The 25,063-nt window shown below is 37.9% G+C and overlaps 1 protein-coding gene across 1 annotated transcript in view; it reads right to left on the bottom strand.

Moving 5' to 3' along the window:
- Nucleotides 1-25,063, bottom strand: part of MYCBP2 (MYC binding protein 2, E3 ubiquitin protein ligase) — a 365,677-nt gene that overhangs the window by 28,196 nt on the left and 312,418 nt on the right. Inside the window, exons 59-70 of the mRNA XM_006832026.1 lie at nucleotides 23,537-23,704; nucleotides 21,185-21,342; nucleotides 19,845-20,044; nucleotides 18,828-18,977; nucleotides 12,245-12,405; nucleotides 10,981-11,137; nucleotides 10,562-10,786; nucleotides 8,105-8,170; nucleotides 6,862-7,101; nucleotides 6,455-6,553; nucleotides 4,501-4,581; nucleotides 283-549 (exon numbers count right to left, since the gene is read on the bottom strand). Of these exons, the coding sequence (XP_006832089.1) occupies nucleotides 283-549; nucleotides 4,501-4,581; nucleotides 6,455-6,553; nucleotides 6,862-7,101; nucleotides 8,105-8,170; nucleotides 10,562-10,786; nucleotides 10,981-11,137; nucleotides 12,245-12,405; nucleotides 18,828-18,977; nucleotides 19,845-20,044; nucleotides 21,185-21,342; nucleotides 23,537-23,704 (1,972 nt within the window). The remainder of the gene's footprint in view (nucleotides 1-282; nucleotides 550-4,500; nucleotides 4,582-6,454; nucleotides 6,554-6,861; nucleotides 7,102-8,104; nucleotides 8,171-10,561; nucleotides 10,787-10,980; nucleotides 11,138-12,244; nucleotides 12,406-18,827; nucleotides 18,978-19,844; nucleotides 20,045-21,184; nucleotides 21,343-23,536; nucleotides 23,705-25,063) is intronic.

The raw sequence follows: 25,063 nt of genomic DNA, 5'->3' as shown, positions 1-25,063 counted from the left end.
ACAAAGCCTTTTTATCTGGTTAGGACTAAAGGAAATCACATGATCAAGTAGTTGTATATAGTGCTGACAGTATCGTGACAATTAGTAGGCTGAATATTCTTTATTACAACAGCACAACAGGGAAGGGTTAACATATTTCACTCTTTTATATACTCATTGCAGTGAGTCCAAAAGATAACAAAACAAAATCGACACCCTAATGGTGATTCTCTTTGCTAGTGTGATTTTAAACTATGTTGAAAGTATCACTTCAAGTGAAAGGTAAGAGGTGTGATCAGTCACCTGTCTCTGGACTCTTGGCGAGGCTGTATGCAGCAGTGAAAAGAGATCCTGAAGGAGAGTTAACTGTTGAGCCAGATACTGCCGACCCACATTAGAGCCACTCAGTGCTAAAACCATCGACAGCAACTCAAAGCAGTATGCATCCGATGAGGCATCTTCATCATTGGGCTGTGAGTTGGCATTTTCTTTGCTTGATATGGCATGTTCCCATTCTTCACGGACTCTGGTAGCCTCCATTCGAATAGCCTGGACGATGTGAGCACATACCTATCAAAAGACAAAATACAGAAAACGTAAAAAATACAGACTGATTGCCTGTACCTATTAAAATGCCAAAAAGCACAAGGGACTAATCGCTAAAATTTATAGGAAACTACAACACCTCTATAATATAAAAACAACCCAATTAAAAAATGGGTTCATGGCATGAACAGACACCTCACACCAAGGAAGACATTCAGGCAGCCAATGTCAATGAAGAAATGTTTATGACCATTAGCCATTAGAGAGATGCAATCAAAATAACAATGAGATAGCATCTCACACCAGCAATAACAGCTAAGTTAAAACAAAACAAAACAAAGACTGGGGAGGGTGTGGTGAGACTGGGACCCTCCAACATTGCTGGTGGACTGTAAAATGGTTCAACTACTCTCGAAAATGGTATGGTGCTGCCTCAGAAAATTGAAAGTAGAAATACCTTATGACTCAGCAATTCCTCTACTTGGTATACAAGGGTGAGTTAAAAATTATCCACAGTCTGGCTGTAGAAATTATTTTAACCAACTTTTATAAAGGACAGGTACATCATTTTTTGACAAAATCTCCTTCCTTTTCAATACACTTTGTCCATCTAAACAAGCTTTCATATTCCTTTATAAAAATATTTTAGGCTGAGCAGTGATTCATGAATGAATTGCTGTCTTCACTTTTTCATAGAGGTAAATCTCCATCCTCAACTCAAGTCTGCTTTCAAAAAACAAACTTTTTGTAGAGTGTCAACAATGTGGGCAGAGGTGTATGGATGACATGCATTGTCATGCAAGAGCACAACACCCTTGGATAGCAGTCTTCTGCACTTTATCTGAAGTTTAGGCTTCAGCTCTTCAGTGAGCATCTGTTGATTGTTGAACCTTTTCCAGATAGTGTTCCAATACTGGCCCTTGAGAACCCCAGAAAATTTTAAGCATCAATTTTCCAGCTGATGGTTGACTTTTGAACTTTTCCTTAGTCAGTGCTTGAGGATGTTTCCATGTCATACTCTGCTATTCACTCTCAGACTCTCCAAACAAGTTGTGATCTTGTATCACAATGCACGTCCTCACACCTCTGCCCACTGTTGACACTCAGCAAAAACTTCCTTTTGAGGTGTTAAAGCATCCTCCCTAGAGTCCTGTGATCTTGCTCTATCAGACTTTCACCTGTGTGGTCTCCTGAAAGCGGCCTGATGAATACGTGAAGACAGTGGGGCCATTGCTCACAGCTTAGCTTGAAACGCTTTTTAATAAGGGTATACAAAAGATTGTTGACAGATGGGCAAAGTATTAAAAAGCAAAGAGATTATGTAAAAAAATGATGTATTTGACCTTTCTAAAATTTAATTTAAATAAACTGTACAGCCAGAGTGTGGATAACTTTTGATTCACCCTGATTCACCCTTGTATATCTCCACAAGAAATATGAGCCAGGACATCAGTAGAAAGATCTATGGAAAGAGCCTAAGTGCCCATCAATTGAAGACTGGTTAGGCAAACTTTGATATGCAATGTTGAAGAATAATGATGAATCTGCAAAACACCTTGTAACATGGATGGAACCTGGAGAACATTATGCTGACTGAAATTAGTCAACCACAAAAGGACAAATATTGTATGAGATCATTATTGTAAAAGCTTAAGAAAAGGTTTCCAAACTAAAAGAAACATTCTTTGATGGTTACCAGGAGTGGGAGAGTAATTCACTGGCTAGAAGGTAGACACATGTTAGCTTGGGGAACAGGGAGGGCACTATACAATGAGGGGGAGGGCAATACACAATAAGAGGGAGGGTGGCAGATGAACAATGAAGATAAGGGAAGGTTAGGAAGGTATGCATGGACTCAATGGGACAGAAGTAAATCGTGATTCATACACAACCTTGGAACAACAGTGTTCGTGAGTAGCTACATGGATTGAGACATAGGTTGAATGGGTAAAGGAGGGGGAAAATATTTGTGTTTGACGGTCTTGTGGATATTGGTTTCTCCTGCATACCATTATAAAAGACATCTATGTGTGATATAAATAAATGAATATTGGGAATCATGATAACAGAAAGCTTGTAAGCCCATTTTAACTAATAACAGACTGGATTTGCTAAAAAGGGAGTTAGAATTTTCCCTGTTAAGCCTATGTACAGTATGGGGCCTTAGGTGGAATCCAGAGCCCCACCCAGAACCTTCTAAGTTGGGATATACCCGCTTGAAAAGACATATAGACCAACCCAGAACTTCTGGGAGAACAAAGATCCTTATTGAAAGAAAGACCTGCAGAAAAAAATCAGATTGTTTGGCTGTTTGACTATCAAGCAAGCTGTTTGTTTTGGAGGCATCAAGGCAAGAAAAGTAGCCTCTCAGGGAAAACTGCCTTCTAGAACTGAAACTCAAAGGGAACGTGTGAGCAATCTAGTATGCTCGATGGTGACTACCTGGGTCTACTTGTGAGTGGAAGTAGGGGAAATACAGCAATGAAGACATGGGCTGAGTGTGTCCTAGTTCTACTGACACCCACTGACCTTGAGTTAAGAGAGAGAAGAAGGGCTGGCTGGTCTTCATTAATCTTATGTGTGAACTCCTGAGCCTATGGGCATGGACCTAGTCCTTGGGGGTTACAGTTGAGAGTCAGTCAGGTGGCCAACTTGCCTGAGATAAGCTGTGTGCCTATGGGCAAGAGACTAGCTTGCAGAATATGCCCTTTGGACACTTAAATGAATATATATTTTTTGTTTTGTATATGTACATCAAATATTTTTGCTTTGTTCATTTGTGAAATATTAGATGTAAATGGGGAGTCTCAGGGAGGAAGAAGGAAAACTGTTGTTGCAGGGAGGGGATTGTCATCATTGAGATGAAACAAAGTGTATAACTTGTTGAATGTAAAGCTGGTGATCTTGTTTGTAAACCTTCACTCAATTCACAATCTAAGTTAAAAAAAAAAAAAACAAAATCCTGTAGGCACAGTGGCTAAGAGCTCAGCTGCTAAGTGAAAGCGTGGATGTTCAGTCTACTTCTGTAAACACTGCAGCCTTGGAAACCTAAGAAGGCAGTTGTACTCTCTTCTACAGCATCAAGTAACAAGTTATTAAAAACAAGACAAGAGTATAAGTTGGTGTTGACTATAATGCTCTTCCTCTCCATTAATTTTCCATGAAACCATCTTCTTAATTAAGCAACATTCAGATTAAATATCAGAATATTTAAATCAAACACTATTTAAGAACAGATTACTACAACAGGCATATATATCTGTTGTTAAGCACATCAAATGAAAATCAACTGCCATGTTTTATTACTTGTGAGGAACATTTTTTTCCCCCTCACATTTTAACTTTTCCACATGTAATGAGTTTTATAATCAAGGGCAGTCACAATTCAATTGGCAACAATTTAAATTACATATAAATGAATCACACTGACGAGATATTATCTGAGTCAATGAAATACTTAAAAAAAAATGGAAGTACAGGGTCTCTGTGGAATGGAGATATTATTTGAGTCAATGAAACACTTAAAAAAAACCCCTGTACAGGGTCTCTGTGGAATGCCTGGTATGCTTGAACCACCGACTTTGCGGTTCAAACCTACCTTGCAGTCCATTGCATTAACCCGCAGCGCCACTTGCTTGGCAAACAACAACAAACAAAACAAAAGTAGCGAAAGAAAGAAGAGAGAAAATGCAAATGCAATCTGATAGAGCTGGGTATTTGATAACAAAATAAAATAATCTACCTGAAAATGAGAAATAACAAAGAGCAGCAGGGTAAGAAAGCTAACGTGGATAGCAAAATCTCAAAAGTGACGCAAATATGCCAGCGCACTCATTTCTCATCCTGCGGTACTGATAACAGAAGCAGCATAAAAAGTTTCTATAAATTTGGAACATGCAGTGTACACTGAAAAAAGAAAACAGAATGAAAAACAAAACAAAACTGAAGGAGACAATGAAACAGCTATGAACTAACCTGTTTTTGTAAGTTTGTCAGTTTACTTCTGCTGAATATGATTCCAACCATATGTTCTTTCAAGTCAGCATCTGATGTCGCCTTTAAGTAAAAAAACAAAAAGAAATGAGGCAGGCTCTTTAAGTAAAATTTGTTCATTTGACATTTCAAAGCATCCCGAGGAGTAAGCGCACAGATATTTTTACAAGGCGAACTTATTTAAGTTGAAGTCAACAACAATGAAGGGTAAAGTTTGAAGAAATCAGCCTCGATCAAAGTGACTATAAAAAGAACAAACATTCAGAACTTAAGAATCTAGAGAAGCATGCTCTTTTCAAGCATTTCTTTAATCATTCTGAGTCACTTTGATTGAATCTATTTCATATCTTACATTCAGTTGTTAGAAGGCCAAGTCAAGTAAATAACATTTGATTTTTTTTTTTTAATTTCTAATAAGACTCTAAAATGATGGTAGTCCTAACCTGATCTGCTCTAGCACCATCACCAAAGAAATGCATGACAAGAAGAAACATAGAGGGTGAGCTTTATTGTGTCTATTATGTGCCTACATGCTTCTAAGAGTTTGTTATAGTAGAACTGTGTTCTAGAATGCTTTCAAAGGTTGATTTTATGGAAGTAGGTTGCCAGGCCTTTTTTCCAAGGTGCCTCTAGATGGACTTGAACTTTCAACCTTTTGGCTAGCAACCAATTTGTTGACAATCTATAAAACCTGGGGACTCCTATCCAACCTTAACTCCTCAGTACACTTTCCTACAAATAAGGCCAGTGTCTTCGGTGAGTCCTTACTCATATCCACTTTATTAATCTAACTTTTATCCATTCTTTTTCAGACTTCTTTCAAGTCCAACAGCCCCCAAGAAGCTTTCTTTGACCACTGTAGGACACATAGCCTCTATTTAGTCAGAAATCCTATGACATATGCAATTTTTCCCACATATTTAATAACTTGATTTTATGCTCTGTAGGCATCCTTGCTGACCTGTGTTTTGGGGGGCAAGTGGAAGGTTCACATCCAAGGAGAGACTATAAGTTCTAAGAAGGTTTAGTATTCTTATGATTGTTTAGCACAGAATTGACATTTGTTACAATTCAGTGATTTAAAAAGTAGTTATATAACTCTTGTAGGCATTTGAATACTATCTCAAAAAGATGTTGAAAGAAATTTCCATAATTTCTATAATTTTTTATTGCCATTGACTAGAAAAATAGTGATGATTTAGATAATGGTGATTTAAGAAGACACAGGACTAGATTAGTAAATTCTTAAAATTATCTTTCAAATGGCTGCAAAGATGATTCTGAGTAACATCTACAACAAAAGAGCAGAGAGAGTAGTCAGATTTGATTTCTCTCTGGAAATGGATGAGGTTCCTTTACCGACACAGCACTGTAGTTTAGATCAAATAAGTAAAGCAATGGCCTTTTAGAAGACATTTCAAGAAGAGTTACTTTACTAAGAATTTACTGGCTGTATGGTGCTTACAGCAGGGACAAATCATACATGCATGACTTGGTTTCAAGGAGCTTATATGGCCTAGCAGAAGAGACACATCATGTATATCAATCAATATACCAAAGGAGAAGCTAAGATGAGAACCACCTAGATTATTATGAAGTTTAGTAGAGGAAGAAGTTGTAAAGAAGGTTCAAGGAGAAAGCAGGACTAGGAAGCTAAGCTAGTGGAGGGAGAAGCTGACTGCGGGTGAGCAGCATGGTGCACGACTACGTGAATGTCACGTGTTACCACCTGAACCAAGGTGTAGAGCATATTTTGCTGTTATTTTAAAAATTAGCTAGAAAATACATTAACAGATAGTTGAGTTTCTTTAGGCTAGTTCCTGTATCTTCTAACTAAAGAAAAAAACAACTAATTTTACGTATCTACCATTATACTGCTGAACAAGACAAAGAAATTGAAAAAGGAAAATAATATTTTTAGAATACAAATAAATACATTGTATACTTTTTCCTCTCCTTCAGGTGATGACAATAGTGCTTTCTCCTCTTGTTCCGGTGTGGGCTCAGCATCTCCAGAGATGAGCTTTCCAAATACCTGATGAGATGCAGGCATATAAATATGGGAAACAATTAAGGACAGGAAATTACCATTGTGAAAAACCAGAGAACTCTTTAGCTGATTCTGCAGTTTTTATATTACTATACTATCCCTGATATATACCACAATTTTTTTGAAATATGAATGAAAAAGGAAACACAGGACTTTAGCACTAGGAGAAAAAAAAAAAAATGGGCCACAGGTATAACTAGAAATCTCTAACAAGTTTTACAGAATACTTTGTTATCCTCTGGAAATATGCTATTAGGTTATTCTGTGTGAGAATCGGCGGTAAGGCCACTCACTTGGGATGTAATAAGTCTGAATACTCGGAGGGTCTCTGCTTCACAGTTCCTTTGCTGGGCAACACTTGCTGAAATCTGGCCAGCAATCTTCGTGCTTTCTCCATCCTTCCAGCCCAGGACTTTAACTTGTCGAACTCTCAGTGTATTTTCTGGGCCCTTTAATTCAATTTTGATGATGTGGTTATCTCCGCCTGGAAGTTCACTTGTTACCCAACCAATGTGCCTGGAGTCCAGATCAGCCTGGTAGAGTAGAAAGGGAGAAACGCCTTATGTAATCGCAGTAATCGCAAGCAACACACATATGTGCAGACAGTAATGCTTCCAAGTGATTTCACACTGAGTATCGTATTTAAACTTGTGAGTTTAAGTATTTAGTTGTACTGTACAAATAATCAAATTGAGATCAATACAGGTAAATGACAGGGTTGAGAATGAAAAGTCCAGGACAGACCAGTACAGTGTTCCCCAGTACAAGCGTACAGGTGAAATCATCACAAAGAATTCACATGCCTGGATTCTGCCTATTCCAGCTAAGTAGAAACACAAGATCAGCAGCAGGTCCTTTTTTCTTCCATTCTCACATGAAAACACCATTTGCAGATGCACAATTTTTGATGCAATTCCTTATTTCATAGCATTTCCCTGAATGCTGTGAACCAGAATATGCAGTTTTTCACATTCATATTGTTAATAATGTCAACCTTTCTAAAAAGGGCATTAGGTATAAATAAATACTGTATCATTATATGGCTGTGCAGTGGTTTCATAGGATAAGCACTGGACTATATATAAACCACATGGTTGCTGGTTCAAGCCCACCAGCTGCTCTGTGGGAGAAAGATGAGTCTTTCTGTACAGGGTTCGTGTGACTTAAAATCTTTTTGCGGGAGCAGAAAACCTCATCTTGGAAACCAACTGGACAGACCTTAACAGCAACAACAACAACAACATATTATCATATAAAATTGTTTTCCCAAATTCTTTCACAATTTAAATGTAATTTCTTTTTATTCAATACAAACATCTCAATTCATTCTTTAATACAATTTAAAAAACAAACAAGAACAACAACAACAAAAACAAAACTGGGCGACTATTGTGAGATGAAGTCACCAAAAAGCGTAGCTGTGCTAAAGTTTCACTTATGAAGTAAGTAAGCTTGCACAGAATTTCAAACAGACGCCTAGATGAAATTGAACTTTTTTCTAGAGTTGATTTTATTTAATGACAAAATTTCATTTACCTGCTTGATTCTGCACAAATCTTCTACGGCTTTGCCGGTTAGGAAAGTCATTGAGGTAACTTTATTCTAAAATAGATCATTCAAAATAGTTATTATGGCATCCTCTTGACTTAGGAATTCTTTCTAATCTTTTATTATAGTTTGGGTGAATGTTTGCAGAGAAAAGTAGTTTTCCAACAACAATTTACATACACTTAGTTTTGTAAAATTGGCTGCAATCCCCTCCACATAACATCACTTTCCCCACTAATTCCTTGGGTTCCGTTTCCAATCTTTCCTGCCCCTTCCTGTCTTCTAAATTTGGCTTCTGGAGCAATATTGCCCATTTGGTCTTGTATGGTTGACTGTACCGTGAAGTACATTGCTCTTGTAAGGTGTCTAAGGACCACAGTCTTGAGGACCCCACTAGTCTATATCAGACCAGTTAAGTATGGTCTTTTTTATGATTTTAAATTTTGCTCTGCATTTACTTTTACCTCTGTCCTGGACCTTCAAGTGTGATCCTGATCAGAGCAATAAGTAGTAGAAGTCAAGGCTCCATGTAGCTCTTCTAGTCTTAGGGTAGTGGAAGCTGTGCTTGGCGTGGTCCTTTAGTGCTTTGGACTAACTGTTTGAAGTTAATTTGTAATGGTGTGGTGCTGTAGGATAAACACTAGACTGCCAACCTCAAGGTCAGTGGTTGCAAATCCACCGGCTGCTCCTCGGTAACCCTAGACAACATTGCTGTGCATCAGAACCGACCCCACGGCACCTAACAACAACCAGCACCATTTTCAAATCAACTCTTGTGCCTGTCTTTTACAGTCCTTCCTAAGTGACTCCGTGCTAGCTACCAAACCAACCAGTCTCTGTAGCTCTAAGTCTTTTCTTTTCCTCAAAAGATTTTCCTCTTAAATCTCACATCTCAACCTTTTTCCATTAGATCTCACATAGCTTGGCATACTCTTTTTATTGAATTTGAAACTTTGAATTTCTCTCTCTATCATGAAACCACTTGTCACTCAGCTCCCACTCTCTCTCTCATAGTCTCATTGCTTTTGGAAGTAAAAGAAGGTAGGGAGCTTAATGAACAAACACCTATGAGTATCAAAATATGCACAGAATTGTCTTATAGACATGAAAAAGGTGTATGGTAACACTGGGTTCTTTCTTAAGATACTAGTTAAACAAGGGAAGGCATGATTGATGCACAAAATAAATGTCAAATACTATTAACTTAATATACCTGTAAGTTCTGAAAAGTCATATTGATATGACAACCAGAGAACTTAAGGTTGAGTAAGCTTTACATAAAGTACCACAAGAAAGAGATTAGCATATTACTTCCAAGGAGAGCTGCATATTTTATAGGCTAGACTAAATCAACACATGTTATGCTGCCCACTGTAGTAGGTAGATTTGGGAACACAGAATTACTGAAGCCTCAAGGATAATTATAATATAGAGGTGATTTCTTAGGAGAAAAGTCCATGTCAGATTTTACACCAGGGACTGTTACAATGAATACTGTTAAGATCATTTCCTCAAAGAAAAGATAAAAATGCCAAATTGATTGCAATCATTTTTTGTTGCCGATTTCAACTCAAGGTGATTTCCAAGTGTTACAGAGTAGAGAACTGCTCCCAGGATTTTCTTGGCTGGAACCTTTATGTAAGCAGACTGTTAGGCTTTTCTTCCATTATCGTCAGTAAATAGGCCTCTTTCCCCTTTGTTTAGGACGTTACATAAAGAGTGCCTAATTCAGTTGAATGATTATTTAGGTTAGTTCAGGAGCTTTTTTTCCCCCATGGTGCCTGGGGGCGAGAGAAGTATAAACTTGAATCTAATAATGTGATATGTCCTAGTGTACTAACGTCATAAGAGTAACAGTGAACCACAGAAAGAGTCATTTTTATCGTATATGTTATACTGGGAAAAGGATTTTTCTATTGAGTTTTAGAGAACTTGTGAGAATCTGATAGGCAGAATGTAAGATGAGGATTTCCAAGCCAAGATAATTACTTGAACAATGGCATGGAGGTACAAAATCATAGAAACACACATTTATTTTGCTTAGCTATGGTATATTTATAATCAGACCTATTTTTAAAATTGGTATTTCACAGGCCCCTCAAACATTTAATATATTCTTACATTTAAGATTTAAGGAGCTCTGGTAGCGTAGCAGTTACGAATTGGGCTGCAAGCCGCAAGGTCAGCAGTTCGAAACTACCAGCTGCTCTGCGGGAGAAAGATGAGGCGTTCTGCTCCCGTAAAGACTTACAGCCTCGGAAACCCTGTGCAGGGTCGCTATGGGTCGGAAACGACTCTACGGCACTTAACAACAACAACAATAAAAATATTGCTAGGTTGATAAAATAACAGATGATAAGTCCTTTTGCTAAATTAGAAATGAGAGCATGATTACTTAAGCCCTGGCTTGAACCAATATGCCACAAAGGACGTTTCTTTTCTTACTCCGAGATCTCGGGAATTGTCCACGTGAACAGACACATAGCGAGCGTTGATTCCTTTTACACAGTTGATAGTGATGTTCTTAGTTTTGTTTTTATCCTCATCTCCTGATTCCCAAAAGGTTTCTGTGGAACCATCGGTCAAACTGCCAATCATGGCAGGTCGACTTGATGTTTTTATGTCAACAATGCTGGTTAAGTCCTTTAAACACATTACTATGCATAATTCCTGTCAGAAACAAATACAAAAAATTATAATGTTCAAAGGAAATTGTTCAGATAACAAAACAAATTAGGCATGAAAAAATAAGTAAGACAGAACCAAATTATGAATAAGTAACTTACAGTTTTTCTTCTTCGATATACTACTGAGTATTATCCAACAGGATAACCGAGAGGATAATAACTGTTAAGCAAACTGACCTGACTCATAGCTTCAAAGCCAGACTGTATGCTGATGCTAAAACTCTCTTCGCTATCTCCATCATCTGATTTTGACAAAATATTGTTAATGTGATGAAAGACGTTGCTTTGGTGGAGGAATTGGTGATCCGACTGCTTGAATTTGAGACTCCAGCATCTAAAATAAAAAGGTACAAGCAATACACAAAAGAACTATTTTCCAGTTATTCCTGAGGAATTCCAAAAGGACAATGTGTAGCTAATATTTTAAGAAATCTTTAAGTGTTCTTGACAAAAAAAATAAAACTAAGAAAACAAAAGTCAGGGTAGAAAATTATTGCTGCTGGTTGCCTTAACATTTTTTTAATAACGATAATTTCTTTGGACCAAAGTATATTCTAAGGAACACTCAGCCCATTTTAAATATAGAAAAATTAAGTACATGAAGCTCAAGGGCACATAAGCAAGAAATGTGATAATTCCGTTTTATACTAACTATAACAGCCTTTCAAATTTATTTTAGTTTTACAACTACAGGTTAATTAATTCATCAACATATAAGACATCTTGTACTTCAAGAATCTTGTGATGAAGGAAAAAAATCTTTCCTTTGCTGGTTTTACTATTTAGAGACAGAGGAAGGTAAACCCACCAATATATTTCTTATAAAAATCAATGGTGGATTTACTTATATGTGTAGCTCAGCATGTGGAGCCAATAAAAAAGTTCACAATGCAAAAGTAATGCTAAATTACAGTAGAGTCCAACCTAAAATTAGGTGATGCCCCACATGGTAAATGTATACAACTAGACTCCCATTTTCCTTAGGATTCTTTTAAATACAAAACTCCATCTTCACTTTTTGTTTGTAAGAATTAATTTTCTCTCTCTCTCCCTCTCTATCTTTTTTTTGGCGGCAAGGGGTAGTGGTGACATTTAAGATTCTACTCTCAGGCAGTAGCACTGAGACAGGTGATTAGAGGAAATTGAGGGAATAATGAGAAAGACTTACAGACAGTGATAATTTCTCTAAATGATCTAAAGTGCAACTTATCACAATATACTAAAAGAAGTATTGTGTGTATATTTTACAGAAGGACAAGCAATTATGTGGTAACAGAAAAGACAATTTAAAATTATGACAGTGAGGAAGGAGGCAATGTATATATAATTCAGGAATGCCTTATATTTTATTACTTAAAAAGGGCTTTCAAGCATTTTGCACTTTCAGTATTCCATAAAATCTCTTCTCCAATGCAGCTAGAATACTTAGATATTGAATTACCGCAGGGCCATTTGCTGTAATGAGCTGCCACTTGGGAGAGACATCATAAGATCGGAGATTGTCTGCAGCAAGCGGTGAAACGTGTGTGGTAAGGGATGTGCAGCTTCCCCTGCAATCACAATGTCTGAGAGTGGATGTTCACACACTCGTGTATCTTTCTCCTAAAACAGAAATTGACAGCAATTTAATTGGGAACTTTCCTCACCAAAGAGTATTATGCATACTTTTAGGATACTTGTGCAGCAAAAATGTAAGCAACAGAACCAAAACATATCTAAAAATAAATAAAATTGTTGTTAAGTGCTGTTGGCTCACAGGGTTTCTGAGGGAACAGAAAATTTCATCTTTCTTCTGCAGGGTGGCTGCTGGGATCAAAATATTGATGTTGTGGTTTGCAGTCCAGTGCTTATACTACAAATCCACTGTGCTCCCCCTACTAAATGTGACTAATTTTTTATTTCATATTTTTAGGGAAAGATTCACACAGTACTCATAGTCACTAAGCAAACCAATATCGAATATGTATCAATTCTAGTGTATACATACATATATGTACGCATGCTTATACATGCACATATTTATGTATGCACCAACAGGTACAGATGGGAGTCCTGGTGTGGTGCTGTAGGATAATGCATTAACCTCAAGGCCAGTGATGCAAACCCACCAGCCGCTCTTCAGAAACCCTATACAGAGTCACTATGATTCAGAATTGACTTGATGGCACTTAACAATAGGTATATATGGAACATGGTAGGTCTGCAAGATAAGCACTGGATTGTGAACCACAAGTCTGCAGTTCAAGTCCACCAGCTATTCTATAGTCTTTTGATGAGGCTTTCTGTTCCTACAAAGATTTACAGCCTCAGAAACCCCATACAGGGCTGCTATGAATCGGAAATGGCTTAACAACAAGAGGTAAATATACACAAATACTTATGTATATATGTTGTTAAGTGACGTCAAGTTGGTTCTGACACATAGTGACACTGTATAGGGTTTCCAAGGAGCAGTTGGTGAGATTGAACCACCAACTTTGCGGCTCAAACTGACTGTGCAGTCCAGTACATTAACCCACAATGCCACATCAGGACTCCTATGTTTATATGTTTGTTGTTGTTAAGTGCCGTCGAGTCAATTCCCTCCCATAGTGACCCCGTATAGGGTTTCCAAGGAGCAACTAGTGAGCTTGAACTACCAACCTTGCGGTTCAAATGGCTTTGCAGTCTTGCACATTAACCCACAGTGCCACACCAGGGCTCCTATGTATACATACAAGTATTTATACATGACTATATGAAGGGGCTTCAGTAAGTTTGTGAAAAAATTCCAATATCTTTTCATTCCATTTTTCCATGAACTTTTTGAAGCTCCCTCAAATATGTGCATGTTTGTGTGTGTGTTTATATATGGAAACCATGATATATACTTAGAATTTGGGGTTACTAGCCCATATAGTATTTTAATACAAAGTAGAGGAACACAGTTTGTAGAGAGAAGCAGGGTTTGGATTTCATTCCCCATTCAAACCCTCAGTTAGATGGTCAGTGGATTAACATTTGTAATAAACAACTAATTCAGTACTTCAAATTTCTTAATATCAGGAACCTGATCAAAGTAGATTGATTAGTTAAGACTAGAGTCTTAACAAGAACTAAGTGGCTATGTTTTAAAGCAGAAGTCATAAAAAGCACCCACCTAGACAGGTAACTTCAAGGAATTCCACTGCACCCCATGAGGGGAGCAGGGTGGTGGCCAGCGCTGAGCACATGGCTCAGTCCTAAGCGGGAACTCTAGCCCCATGTTGATCAAATCACTATATTTGAGAGTGAATGTTCAGATACAGGAAGAAATGAAACGTAAATCAATCAGTCTGTGTGCTCTTAGTGATGCGGTATTAAGTGCTTGGCTGATAATTAAAAGGTACAGTTGTAACCCACAAGCTACTCCATAGGAGAAAGATGTGACATGACATCTTTAGTAACTGTGACAGCCTTGGAAACCCAGAGGCAGTTCTACTTTGCTTACAGGGCTACAATGAGTCAGAACCGACTAGATGGCAATAGTTTGGTTTGTTTCTGTAGTCTGTGTGCTAGAAATAAAATATTTCTATTTTAAAATGCTGTTTTTTAAAAACACTACTGTTCAAAAACTTCTGTGAGTTATAGACCACCAGGTTTTACTTCTTTAATAGGTTTTGGATTTCCTTTTTAACAGATTTTTTTGGGACAACTGTGGTTATTTAGTATAAACAAAACGGAAACACTAATCATTGACGCAGTGTAGTGAATTATTTAATTCCTCTTCTAGCCATAGTCTGTGACTCCTATCTAACAACACTTTTGCCCTTCTGGATCTGGGTGAGAGAAGGTGGGAGAGGATACTGATAGGAAGACGTGATTCAGCTGTGAATGTTAGCAGAGCTACTTATGATTATAAAAACATGAAACTCTAGCCTGGGTATGAAATGAGTCATCTCAGAAGCAGGAGTTTGGCTCTCACTACCACCAAAGAAGAGCTAGGAGCTGAGTGTGTCTTCTGGACCCCGAGGTCCCTGCACATGGAATCTGCTCAGCGCAGGGACAGAAAGCTGTGACACTGGGGAAATAGCAGAAGAGCAGCAGCAGCAGAACCAAGACAGAGCAGTGGCCTTTCAATCCCTGGGATCCCGTAAAGCTGCAAGACTTCAGTGATTTTCTTTGGGATCTATCCTGATTGGGGTTCATTTGGCTTCTTAGATGAATTTCTTCTTGTCTTTCAGGATATTAGGGAAGTGTCTGCTGGGGACAGCATCCGCAAGTACAGAGAAGCTGTGGCTCTGTAACAAAATGGATGAAAATCCAACCCCGGGGCCCTCCTCAGGATTGCGAGCCATGGACCCTGAGGGCCAAGGACGTGACCTCTTGAAGTCCTGGGTTCATAGGCTTTTTGCAAACTCACTGGTTGGCTACCTTTGTACAATTTTCTTTCGTTCTCATATTGTGCATTCTGTATTTGCCCTTTATGTTCTTAACTCCGGTAATTGTAACTTCTGGGAAAATGGTTTCTTTTGATATCAATGTATGTAATGCCTCTTTTAATGGCACTACTTTGAATGTCACTGCCTTAAAAGTATTAGCAGTGCGTGAGGTCTTGGGAACAGATCTCTTTGAGGAACAGGCGGTGGCCACCTGGGAGGAATGTCAGAACTGCTCATTATTTAACTATTTAGTTATGTTTGATATTAACTTAAAGCATGAACTTTTGATGTCCATGAACAACAATGGAACAGAAACCCCTTCTAGAAATGAGGCAGTAGAGCTTCCTCAAATGACTCACGAAAAGCAGGAACAAGTATAATGAGATTATGAGAAAAGGTTTTGGAGAAAAACTGCCCAGAATTTGCAATTGGAATGGAATGGTGAATTCCAGGAATATTTGATTAAAGGACGATAGTGGCAGCCCCCTCAAGCCGCCCCCCGGGTATAATCAGTTTAATCCAGACGCTCTTCTTCCCCCTGAGGGTATAGTAAACATTGTAGCATTTGGATATGGAACCCAGAAGGAGGAAAAGGAAGGTGGAGGCGAAACCTCACCTTCATTAGAAAGGTTAAAACCTGTTTCTCACCTTCCCTGGAACTACAGAAGTAAGGAAGAAAGGATTATTAGTCAATAGATAATCTGTAATAGCTTGCTTGATCTTTTCATATGGAAAAAGGGTTTTAGATTATCACGAGAAGCATGATGCCCTTGATATGCTATTTTAAGATAAAACCTGTGAATCATCCTGTCATGTCTCAAAAGAACAACCACGTTTTTTTCATTTTTCTCTTTTGTGTCAGGTTCCTCCTTGATAAGAATAAAAGACTGGGGTAGAGTTAGTTCTGTGTGCATTCTTGGCAGCAGAACTATCTGCCTGTCAGCTTGCATCAAACCTATGTGTCTGTGTCTTTGTCTCTAACCTTTTCTCCCGCCTTCCAGACATCCCACTCTCGTGAAGCCCACCCCTCTGTCGAGGCTGGACCCCGACAGTGTCCTTCCAACAACTCTTCAATAATTTTCTCTATATTTTGTATTTTCTCTTCCTGTTCTAGAATTCCAAACAGTAAGTTGTTTTCTCTTTATGGTATCCCACATAACTCTTAGGCTTTCTTTGGATTTTTCACTTGTTTTTCTTTATTGTTTTACTAGTATACTAGTATTGAGGGGTTTATCTTCAAGATTGGGCTTCCATTGTTTCAAATCTATTCTGTCCTTTCAATGTATTGCCCATTTCTGAAATCTTAGTATTAATTGCCTGGATTTCGAATGATAGGTTTTGTATTGTTCCAATATTTGCATTTATTTTGCCTGTTTGTTCTTATAATGTTTTCCTGAATTATTGTTAAGTTTTTTTCTGTGTTCTCCTTTTTTTACTTTATCTTTCTGCCAGTTCTTTGAAAATACCTAAAAATCATTCTTTGAATTGTTTTTCAGTTAGTTCCATTACCTTCCTCAGAAACATTTACTGGCTCTGCATTTGTTTGAGCCATTCTATTTTGTGTCTTCATGTGAGCTAAACTTGTTGTCTCTGGGGGCACTGTGGTGTTATCATATTTGGATTTAACTGATGATTGTATGTTGATGTGTTCTTAGGCTTTCACCAACTGTCTCCTGTGGTTATAGTTAGAGAATGGAAGCATGTGTACTGTTCTCATTTGCCGTTCATGCACCTCAGTTTAGAGTGGGTTTGGCTGGTGTTGGCTGCTGTCTATCGTTGATCAGGTGATATAGGAGCTGATATTGGTTCTTGCCCAGTGGATAGAGCTGCAGAGGGTACAGTTGTGGCAGGGATGTATGGGTATGCTTCCTGTCTCCTGTCAGGTGGGAAAGAGAAAACCCCTTTCGAGTCACCTGGGTAACTCTGCTTTGCCAGGTCACCATCTGTTACCAATGCTGCTCACAAAGTTTCAAAATGGTTGCACCACTTCTGGCCGCCCAGTCACAGGTCAGTCTCCCTCTCGCCATCCCTGCTCAGCTTCTCCCCACAGCAAGTACTCAATCCACTTTTCTAACCTTTGTTCTGAAGCTCAGAGTTCCAGAATTTTCATCTGTGTCTGTTTTATATTGTTCACCAAGAGGCTGGTTCTCCACAGCAAAGTCGGAGTGTGCTTGTTTTCTATTCTGTTACCAACACAATATTATCAAATTTTGCATACTGGGTCAATGAGCTAAGTGAAACATGGTTATTTTTGTCTTCTTTTTGCACATCCATCAATAACACAATGTCAGATTCTCTAGTTTATGCTACCTTATCCTAAACAAGAATAAAGTTTTTCTTACAGGAAGCTAGCAGGCCACCTATATTTTGTCAAGTCTTGGCATTTGGGTTGTTAGAATAGGGGATATTGTTCTTGCTCTTGATTTTAAGCACTGCCTTTACTACTAAAGCATGGTCCTACTCTTCTTTAAGGCATTATTTTTTGAGGGGGTTCTCAACTGAATACCAGGGGTGTTCATCACATCCCCTGATATTTAGCTAGGCTAGAACTTGAATGTTTCCCTCATCTCTGAAGCTAAGAATCTGTTCAGTGTTTTGCTTTCAAGTAGCTGTTTTCTGCTAGCTCTCCCAGATCATCACCCTGTGTATTGTTAACTTCTTGGCTGCTTACCAAAATGTTGGCTTTTCTCACCAAGCCAGCTGCTAACCCAGAGAGAAAGAACTGGCAGCCTTTACTCTGTCACATGGAGTCACTGAGTTGAAATCGACTGGAGGGCACAAAACAACATCCTGGTATGGCGCTATGGGTGAATGCACTGGACTGCAAAGTCAGTTAGAACCACAAGGTTGGTGGTTCAAGCTCACCAACCACTCATAAGAAGCCCTATACAGGGTCACTTTGGGTCAGAACAGAGTTGAAGCAGTTATCAACAACAACATGTTTAAGAGTGGCCAAGAACAAACGGGTGCTTTTATGCAAACTGTATGGACTCTCTTCTCTGTAGCTTTCTCTTTCTAGTATCCTGCATTCCAAATCTCAGCTACATTAGCAGCCAGCCCCACAAACGTGGATCTGTTTTTCCTCTGCTCAATAAGACTAAAGCTCTTTGCTTGGGCTCTGTTTCCTGGGTTATGGAATTTACCCTCGAAAGTCCCTCTATTTCTCTCAGGGATCACAGTTCTCCATTGGTTGGTGCCTATACCCTATGAGAAATTGTTGCACATATTTGGCCCAACTTTTAGTTGTTTACTGTGGCAGCCAAGTCTTATACCATCTGTGTCATCTTGGCCATATTGAGAAGTTCACAAATCCATCAAAGCTTAAAAACCTTTTTAAAATTGTGATAAAAAAAAATATATATGTAACAACTGTTATCATTTACCTGCCACATAATTGCTTCATGGCAATATAATTTAATGAGAAATCAGGTATGACAGACAGTATCTTTACTACACACCAGTCTTAAATTAAATAAAGTTAATTATTTTGCCCACAACATTAAAATTGTATTCTTGCCTTCACATCATATGATCTGTGAATGATCCCACAAATTACTGCACTACCTGAAGGTGGTTCTATACTTCTATAAAGGCATGGACAATTTCAACAAACAGAAATCTCACTTGTTCTGTATTTTCTTTGTTTGTTTTATTTTCCTCATCCTCGTCTTCTTCTGGTTCCAGTGGAGCAGGAGTTAGTGATGCCACGAAATGCCACAGAATATCATGGAGGGAAGTTGTTTGGATGACATTACACAGAAGCCAGTTGAAAGCCTGGAAAAATGAAGGTTAAAGGGGTTCAAGATGAAAAGAAAACATATGACTAAAAACATAAGGCTTCTATTACTCAGAACAATGTCAACCCAGGATTAATTATTTCAAGGAAAATGACACTGGTGAAATCTGACCCCTATTTCAATGAAAGAATGCTCAATTTGAATGTCAACAATTTTCATTTTACTTAAAAATAAAAAAATAAACCATCAAACAACATAAGGGTAACAACAGGGAAAACTAGTATTTCTTAAATATGACACCAAAATATTTTTTAAAATTCTCTTTATATCTAGAAATTTCTCAACATTAATTTAAACACACAAACATATTTTATGCCAATCTGCATCTAGCACTGACAAAGACGATTTTTCTTAAGCTCTGCACAGGCTACTACTGATTTAAATATATTTATATTGCTCCCATCCATGAAATGGCAAGTTATTTACTACACACATAAACAAGAAGAAATATTTATTATATAGAGACCTGTGATACGGAGCAATTCTGCCATTTCCAGAGACTGGAGGTTAAGGAAAAAGATTATTGCTGGTAAATTTGTAATTCAAAAACCCTACTTCTCATTTTCTTTTTTCTACTCACTAAAAGTATCTTCTGAATGTAGAAAGCTCAGAATTCAAATAATAAAGCAACACAAAGCCAGATTTCTCTAGAATGCATAAAATATAGAATTATAAATTCATTTACATTCTTAAATCTAGTTTAATTTTGAAAATTTTTTGTGACTACCTGATGCCTGCCATTGGTTAATGCCCATTAATACAGTAGAATAGAGGCAAAATTAAACAGAATCATTATATAGTTGGATTAGTCAATGAATCAGTATCTCCATTAATGTATACATACTTCCATCGCAAAAACTCGACAAGCAGATTTCCTTAAGGCCTGTTTCATTGCTATTTCGAGACCTTCTAGATCATGATGTTGGATAACAAATGCTAAAACGGGCCACTGGAAATTTCGCTCTCCTTTGGACAGAGAGCTGTGGGCTGAGATTAGTCGGGAAAGCTCAGGAGACGGATGTCTCAAGAGAGAAGAACCAACTTCTATTTAAAAGAAAGAAAGTTATTAATTCCCACAAACAGCACATAGGATTAATGCATTTAAAATAATATAGAATTGAAACCTTTAAATAGTTTGTAAATTTATTTGGGTACTAAATGGTAGTATCTAGCTTATTTATTTTAAAGCCTTTGATTTTTTTGTTTTACTTGACATAAATTACAATTATTTCAAATTTTACTGAGGAAGAAAGTGAGACAAAGACTAAATATCTTTCTTCCTCCAAAGTTTATATTTTCTAAGACACTCTAAAATCTAAGTGATATGTTGTCTCCTTAAGTGTCATTTGTATTCTGATTACCATCATTTAAAAAAATCATTTTATAACAAAAGAATCTCAATTATAGGAGCTGAAAAGTATTTGCTGAATGATCCTAAAAATTATTGGGGGTGGGGTGGGGTGGGGTGCTTAATGTCTTTCTTGAAGGTCTGTAAAAGCACATAACAATCTTCCTATACCTTTTATGCCAAATACTCTTTTGAGTAAATGGTCTAGGTGATAAATCATCATACTATCCTCTTCTCTTGGGTTTATCTTTATCCTCAGCTCCAACTTGCTGTGAAGTGCCGTTGAGTCACTCCTGACCCATAGCGACCCTGTATAGGGTTTCTGAGGAGCAGCTGTTGAGCTTGAACCAACGACCTTGCAGTTCAAATGGCTCCAACTTAAAGCTACTGAAATCAATTGGTTCAGATTACCTGACTTTCTCACTGCTGAACAGCTACTTATCTCCCCAAAGTTTTACTTATTCAGAGTGGTGGTAACCGTCAGTGTTAAAAGAGGATTTTACTGGGGATGAGAAGATAACCGAGAATGTCATTGCAATTGGCTCATGGGTACTTCAGTGGAAGGGAAAATGTTAGGTATCTTTGAAGTAAGATTTTCAAGGTCAATTGATTCTTGCAGAATCACTGGAAGATCTCTGGATAGGTCGTCCATGATGCAAAATTTAGAAAGGTACATGTATGGATGTATCACATAGAAAGAATGTCTCCATAATTAAAAAACTGATCCATTTACCCCTTCATAAATTAGATTTTTATAGACATCTGCAAATGTAATCATTTTCTCATTTTTTTACCTTTAGTAGTTGAATCACTCAATCATCTGTTCTTGTACTTACCAGTGTCTCCACTGTTAACTCTTCTTCTAGGAATGGCCTTAACTCGTGCAGGTAAAATGGAGTGTTGTTTATCATATTCAGAAGCAACAACAGAGTATGATCTTTGGAAGACAGTTCTTTTTGCCAGATCAGTATCAGTAATGGGACTAGTTTCCAAGCTACAAACAGCATAAGAATGATAGATAAAAACTTGGGGAAGGAAAAAAAGAAAAGACATACTTGCTGTATATATTTATTTTGTAATAATGTAATCATGTAGGTAAATCTGCATATCATGTAGAGAATCACAAACTCAAACCAACTTAATAATTTCTCTTTAAATCAGAACTCATCTTTTCAAATACAGTATCATTCTGATTAATATTAAAATGGTCTCAAAATTTTTGGTGTTCTTAAATATATTCTACTTTTTAAATGAAAATGAAAAAAAAAAACCCACAACAACACATCAAATGTTCTAAGATCCTTTTAGAATAAAAAACGCGTGATGTTAGAAAACATGTATCATGACGTTAAGGAAAAATGGGCAGCTATTCATCTGTGTCCTGAAGAGAAAGAAAAGAGGTAGGCACATACAAACAAAACAACACCAAAACTAGACAACAACAAAAAAAACAAAACCCCCAAAGACCCCAGAAAATAAAAACCAAACAGTTGTTATCAAGTTGATTTAGAATTAGTGATGCCCCACGTTTATCAGGATTTTCAACAGCTGATTTTCCAGAGGTAGATCATCTAACCTTTCTTTCAAGGTGCCTGTGAGGAGGTTTGAACTGCCAACCTTTCTGTTAGCAATCAAGCACGTTAAACTTTTCCACCACTCAGGAACTCTATCTAGAGACTTTATTGTTAAGTGCCACTGGCTTAACTTTCAAACTCATAATGACTCCTTATGCCAGAGTACAATTGCCCTATAGGGTTTTCTATATTGTAACTTTTACAAGAGGTGGCCTGTTGTTACAATGGTTAAGCACTGGGTTGCTAACCAAAAATGTCAGTGGTTTGAACCCCTAAGAAACACTATGGGGAAGTTGTGTTCTGTTTTATAGGTTGCTTCAGTCAGAACTGACTTGATGGTACACAACAACAACAACAACAACAACAACAATCTTTACAAGAGCAGATCCCAGGTTTTTCTCTCATGGAGTTGATGGGTGGGTTCAAAGCTGCCAACCTTTTTAGTTAGCAGCTAAGTGCCACTGAGTCAGTTCCGACTCATCAATCTTATATAGGGTCTATGAGGAGCAACTGGTGGGTTTGAACCACCGACCTTATGGTTCAAACCAATCTTGCAGTCCAGTGCTTATCCTACAGTGCCACACCAGGAATCCCAAAACAGGCTAGAAAAGGAAAACTTCTCTTAAGGCAAGGTTCTATCTTTAGAGTTCCAGAAAATGTATCTCTTGGTATTTATGAGCAAAGAGGCCAAATCTCTACTTTCAAATAATCAGATTTTTTTTTGAAAGAAAATCACAGACCTAAGCTACAGTGTTTTGTAAGTGGATCCTCTTCTTTAGAGGAGAAACAGAATACTTAATCAACATCTTTAGAAGTATAAACCATGACCAACTAATCAGATATAATCAAAGAGAAAGGGACAAAGCAACATGTTGAGGACTCTTATTTGCTTGAGTAAAATTAGTCTTTATAGCTGTATACAGTTTTCAAACCAAATTAAGTTGTTAATACTAAATCAGGCAAATGTTAATGTTAGGGCTTCTTAACCTAAACAGCTTGTCAGAAGTGTGGTCAGGACTGTCTCCCTAAGTTTTAGTCTGGAAGTTCTGTAGAAACCTGGTCAGAATTATAACAACATAATAGATGTCTACGGATAGACTGATGGTGGTAACACATGAAGTGCATTAGCTGGGAATCAATCACAGAAAGTGAGAATTTTACTACTGAAATACAACTGCCTTTAGAAGTATTATTGCTATTGGTAAGTGTAATATTAACATAGTGGCTTATCCTAACAACACACGTTCTCTCTTCCTTTCGAAAAAGTTTTTCTCTCCAGTGACCTCATTTACACAATAATTTAGGACTGAAATCTTGACATAGTAAACTTATACTTTCTCAGCACAAGCATGGACTATACTAACTATAGGGTCGGCAGTTCTTTCACCAAACAATGCTATTCATCAAAGAGGTGGTGGTGGTAGAGTCGGTCTCGACTCATAGTGACCCTGCATATGGTTTCCGAGGCTGTAAATCTTTACGAGAACAGAAAGCCTCATCGTTCTCCCATGGAACCACTGGTAGTTTCGAACTGCTGACCTTGAGGTTGGCAGGCCGACTCGTAACCACTACGCTCCCAGAGCTCCTTCATCAAAGAGGAGGGAACTCAAATACCTTGGAGGCATAGACTTCATGTTACTCTCTGGCTCTTCAAATACATTAGGACTCGCATCAGGAGTTACGGATATGTATGGCGCAGGAACAGATGTTGAACGGAGATACCTCATCTCATCCTGGAATAGGTTGTCATCTTGATAGCCCACAAAGTTTTCATGATGATGCCTGAAGTAAAGCAAACCCAGTAATTTAAAATATGATCCACTACAGTTATTTAGCCTTTAAAAAAATTTCTTTTGTGTGCCAACCAACTGGATGGCACATAAAAACAATTTTATGTACTGATGTTCCAGATACCAAAGCATTTCAAATTCAAAACGAAATTACTTTTCTTTCCTTCTGTGAACTGTTCCAGCTCTCAGTATTTTGGGATCCCAACAGTTAACCGAGCACTTAAAACTAAAACCTACCATGGTTGGAATCGGCTTTAGCTTTCAACCATCACTAGTCACTAGTGAAATATCCCAATGGTGAGGGGAATGTTCATTCCTACAGAGTGAAAAATACAAAATCCCTAACCGTACTTTGTAGTTTTTATGTTTTGTTATTTTTCCTTTTTCAAATAGACCACTGCTAGCCTAAATCCAACTCACTAATCTGACTGAAGCTAAAAATTTGTTGTAATTACCTTGGATTTTATGCCTGATGATTTCTACCTTACTCTTAAAAGTTGTTGTTGTTGTTGTTAAGTGCCGTCGAGTCGGTTCCGACCCATAGCGACCCTGTACAGGGTTTCCGAGGGTGTAAATCCTTACGGGAGTAGAAAGCCTCATCTTTCTCCCGCGGAGCAGCTGGTAGTTTCGAACCGCTGACCTTAAGGTTCGCAGCCCGATTCGTAACCACTACGCTACCAGAGCTCCTAAAGTAGTTAATTCTAATTTTAATTTTTGTTTCCCATTCATTTTATTGAAATAGTAAGAAAACAATCTTAAAGCTATACAACTTTGCTAAAGGAAGAGGGTTCTACTGGTTGTCATGTGTTATATTATGGTTTGATTTCTGTTACCCGAAAATATGTATTGTAAATTCTAACGTGTAGGATATGCACTAGACTGTGAATTACAAGGTCAGTGGTTCAAGTGCACCCAGCTGCTCCACAGTAGAATGATGACGCTTTTCTTTTCATAAAAACTTACAGCTCAGAAATCCTATATAGGGTCCCTATGAGTTGGAACTGACTTCAAGGGACAGCAACAAGGAAAACTATACCTGTGGTTATAACCCCATTTAGGAATGGGATGTCTTTGATATGTTAATGAGAGTGAAGTCCTGGTGGCATGCTGTGGGTTATTGCACCAGACTGCAAAGCCATTTGAACTGCAAGGTTGGAAGTTCAAGCTCACCATCTGCTTCTTGGAAACCTATACAGGGTCGTTATGGGTTAGAGCCAACTCAATGGCACTTAACAACAACAGTTAGTGTAGAAAGTGTTTTATGTTGATCTCTTTTAGATATATAAAAGAATTAAGCAAGCAAGCTAGCAAGATTGGACCATCACTCAGGAGCCAAGGCTCAAAAGAGGTA

The sequence above is a fragment of the Chrysochloris asiatica genome, unplaced genomic scaffold (genome assembly GCF_000296735.1).
Source record: "Chrysochloris asiatica unplaced genomic scaffold, ChrAsi1.0 scaffold00005, whole genome shotgun sequence".
Classification (NCBI taxonomy): domain Eukaryota; kingdom Metazoa; phylum Chordata; class Mammalia; order Afrosoricida; family Chrysochloridae; genus Chrysochloris; species Chrysochloris asiatica.
This window is presented reverse-complemented; position numbering and strand designations above follow the sequence as displayed.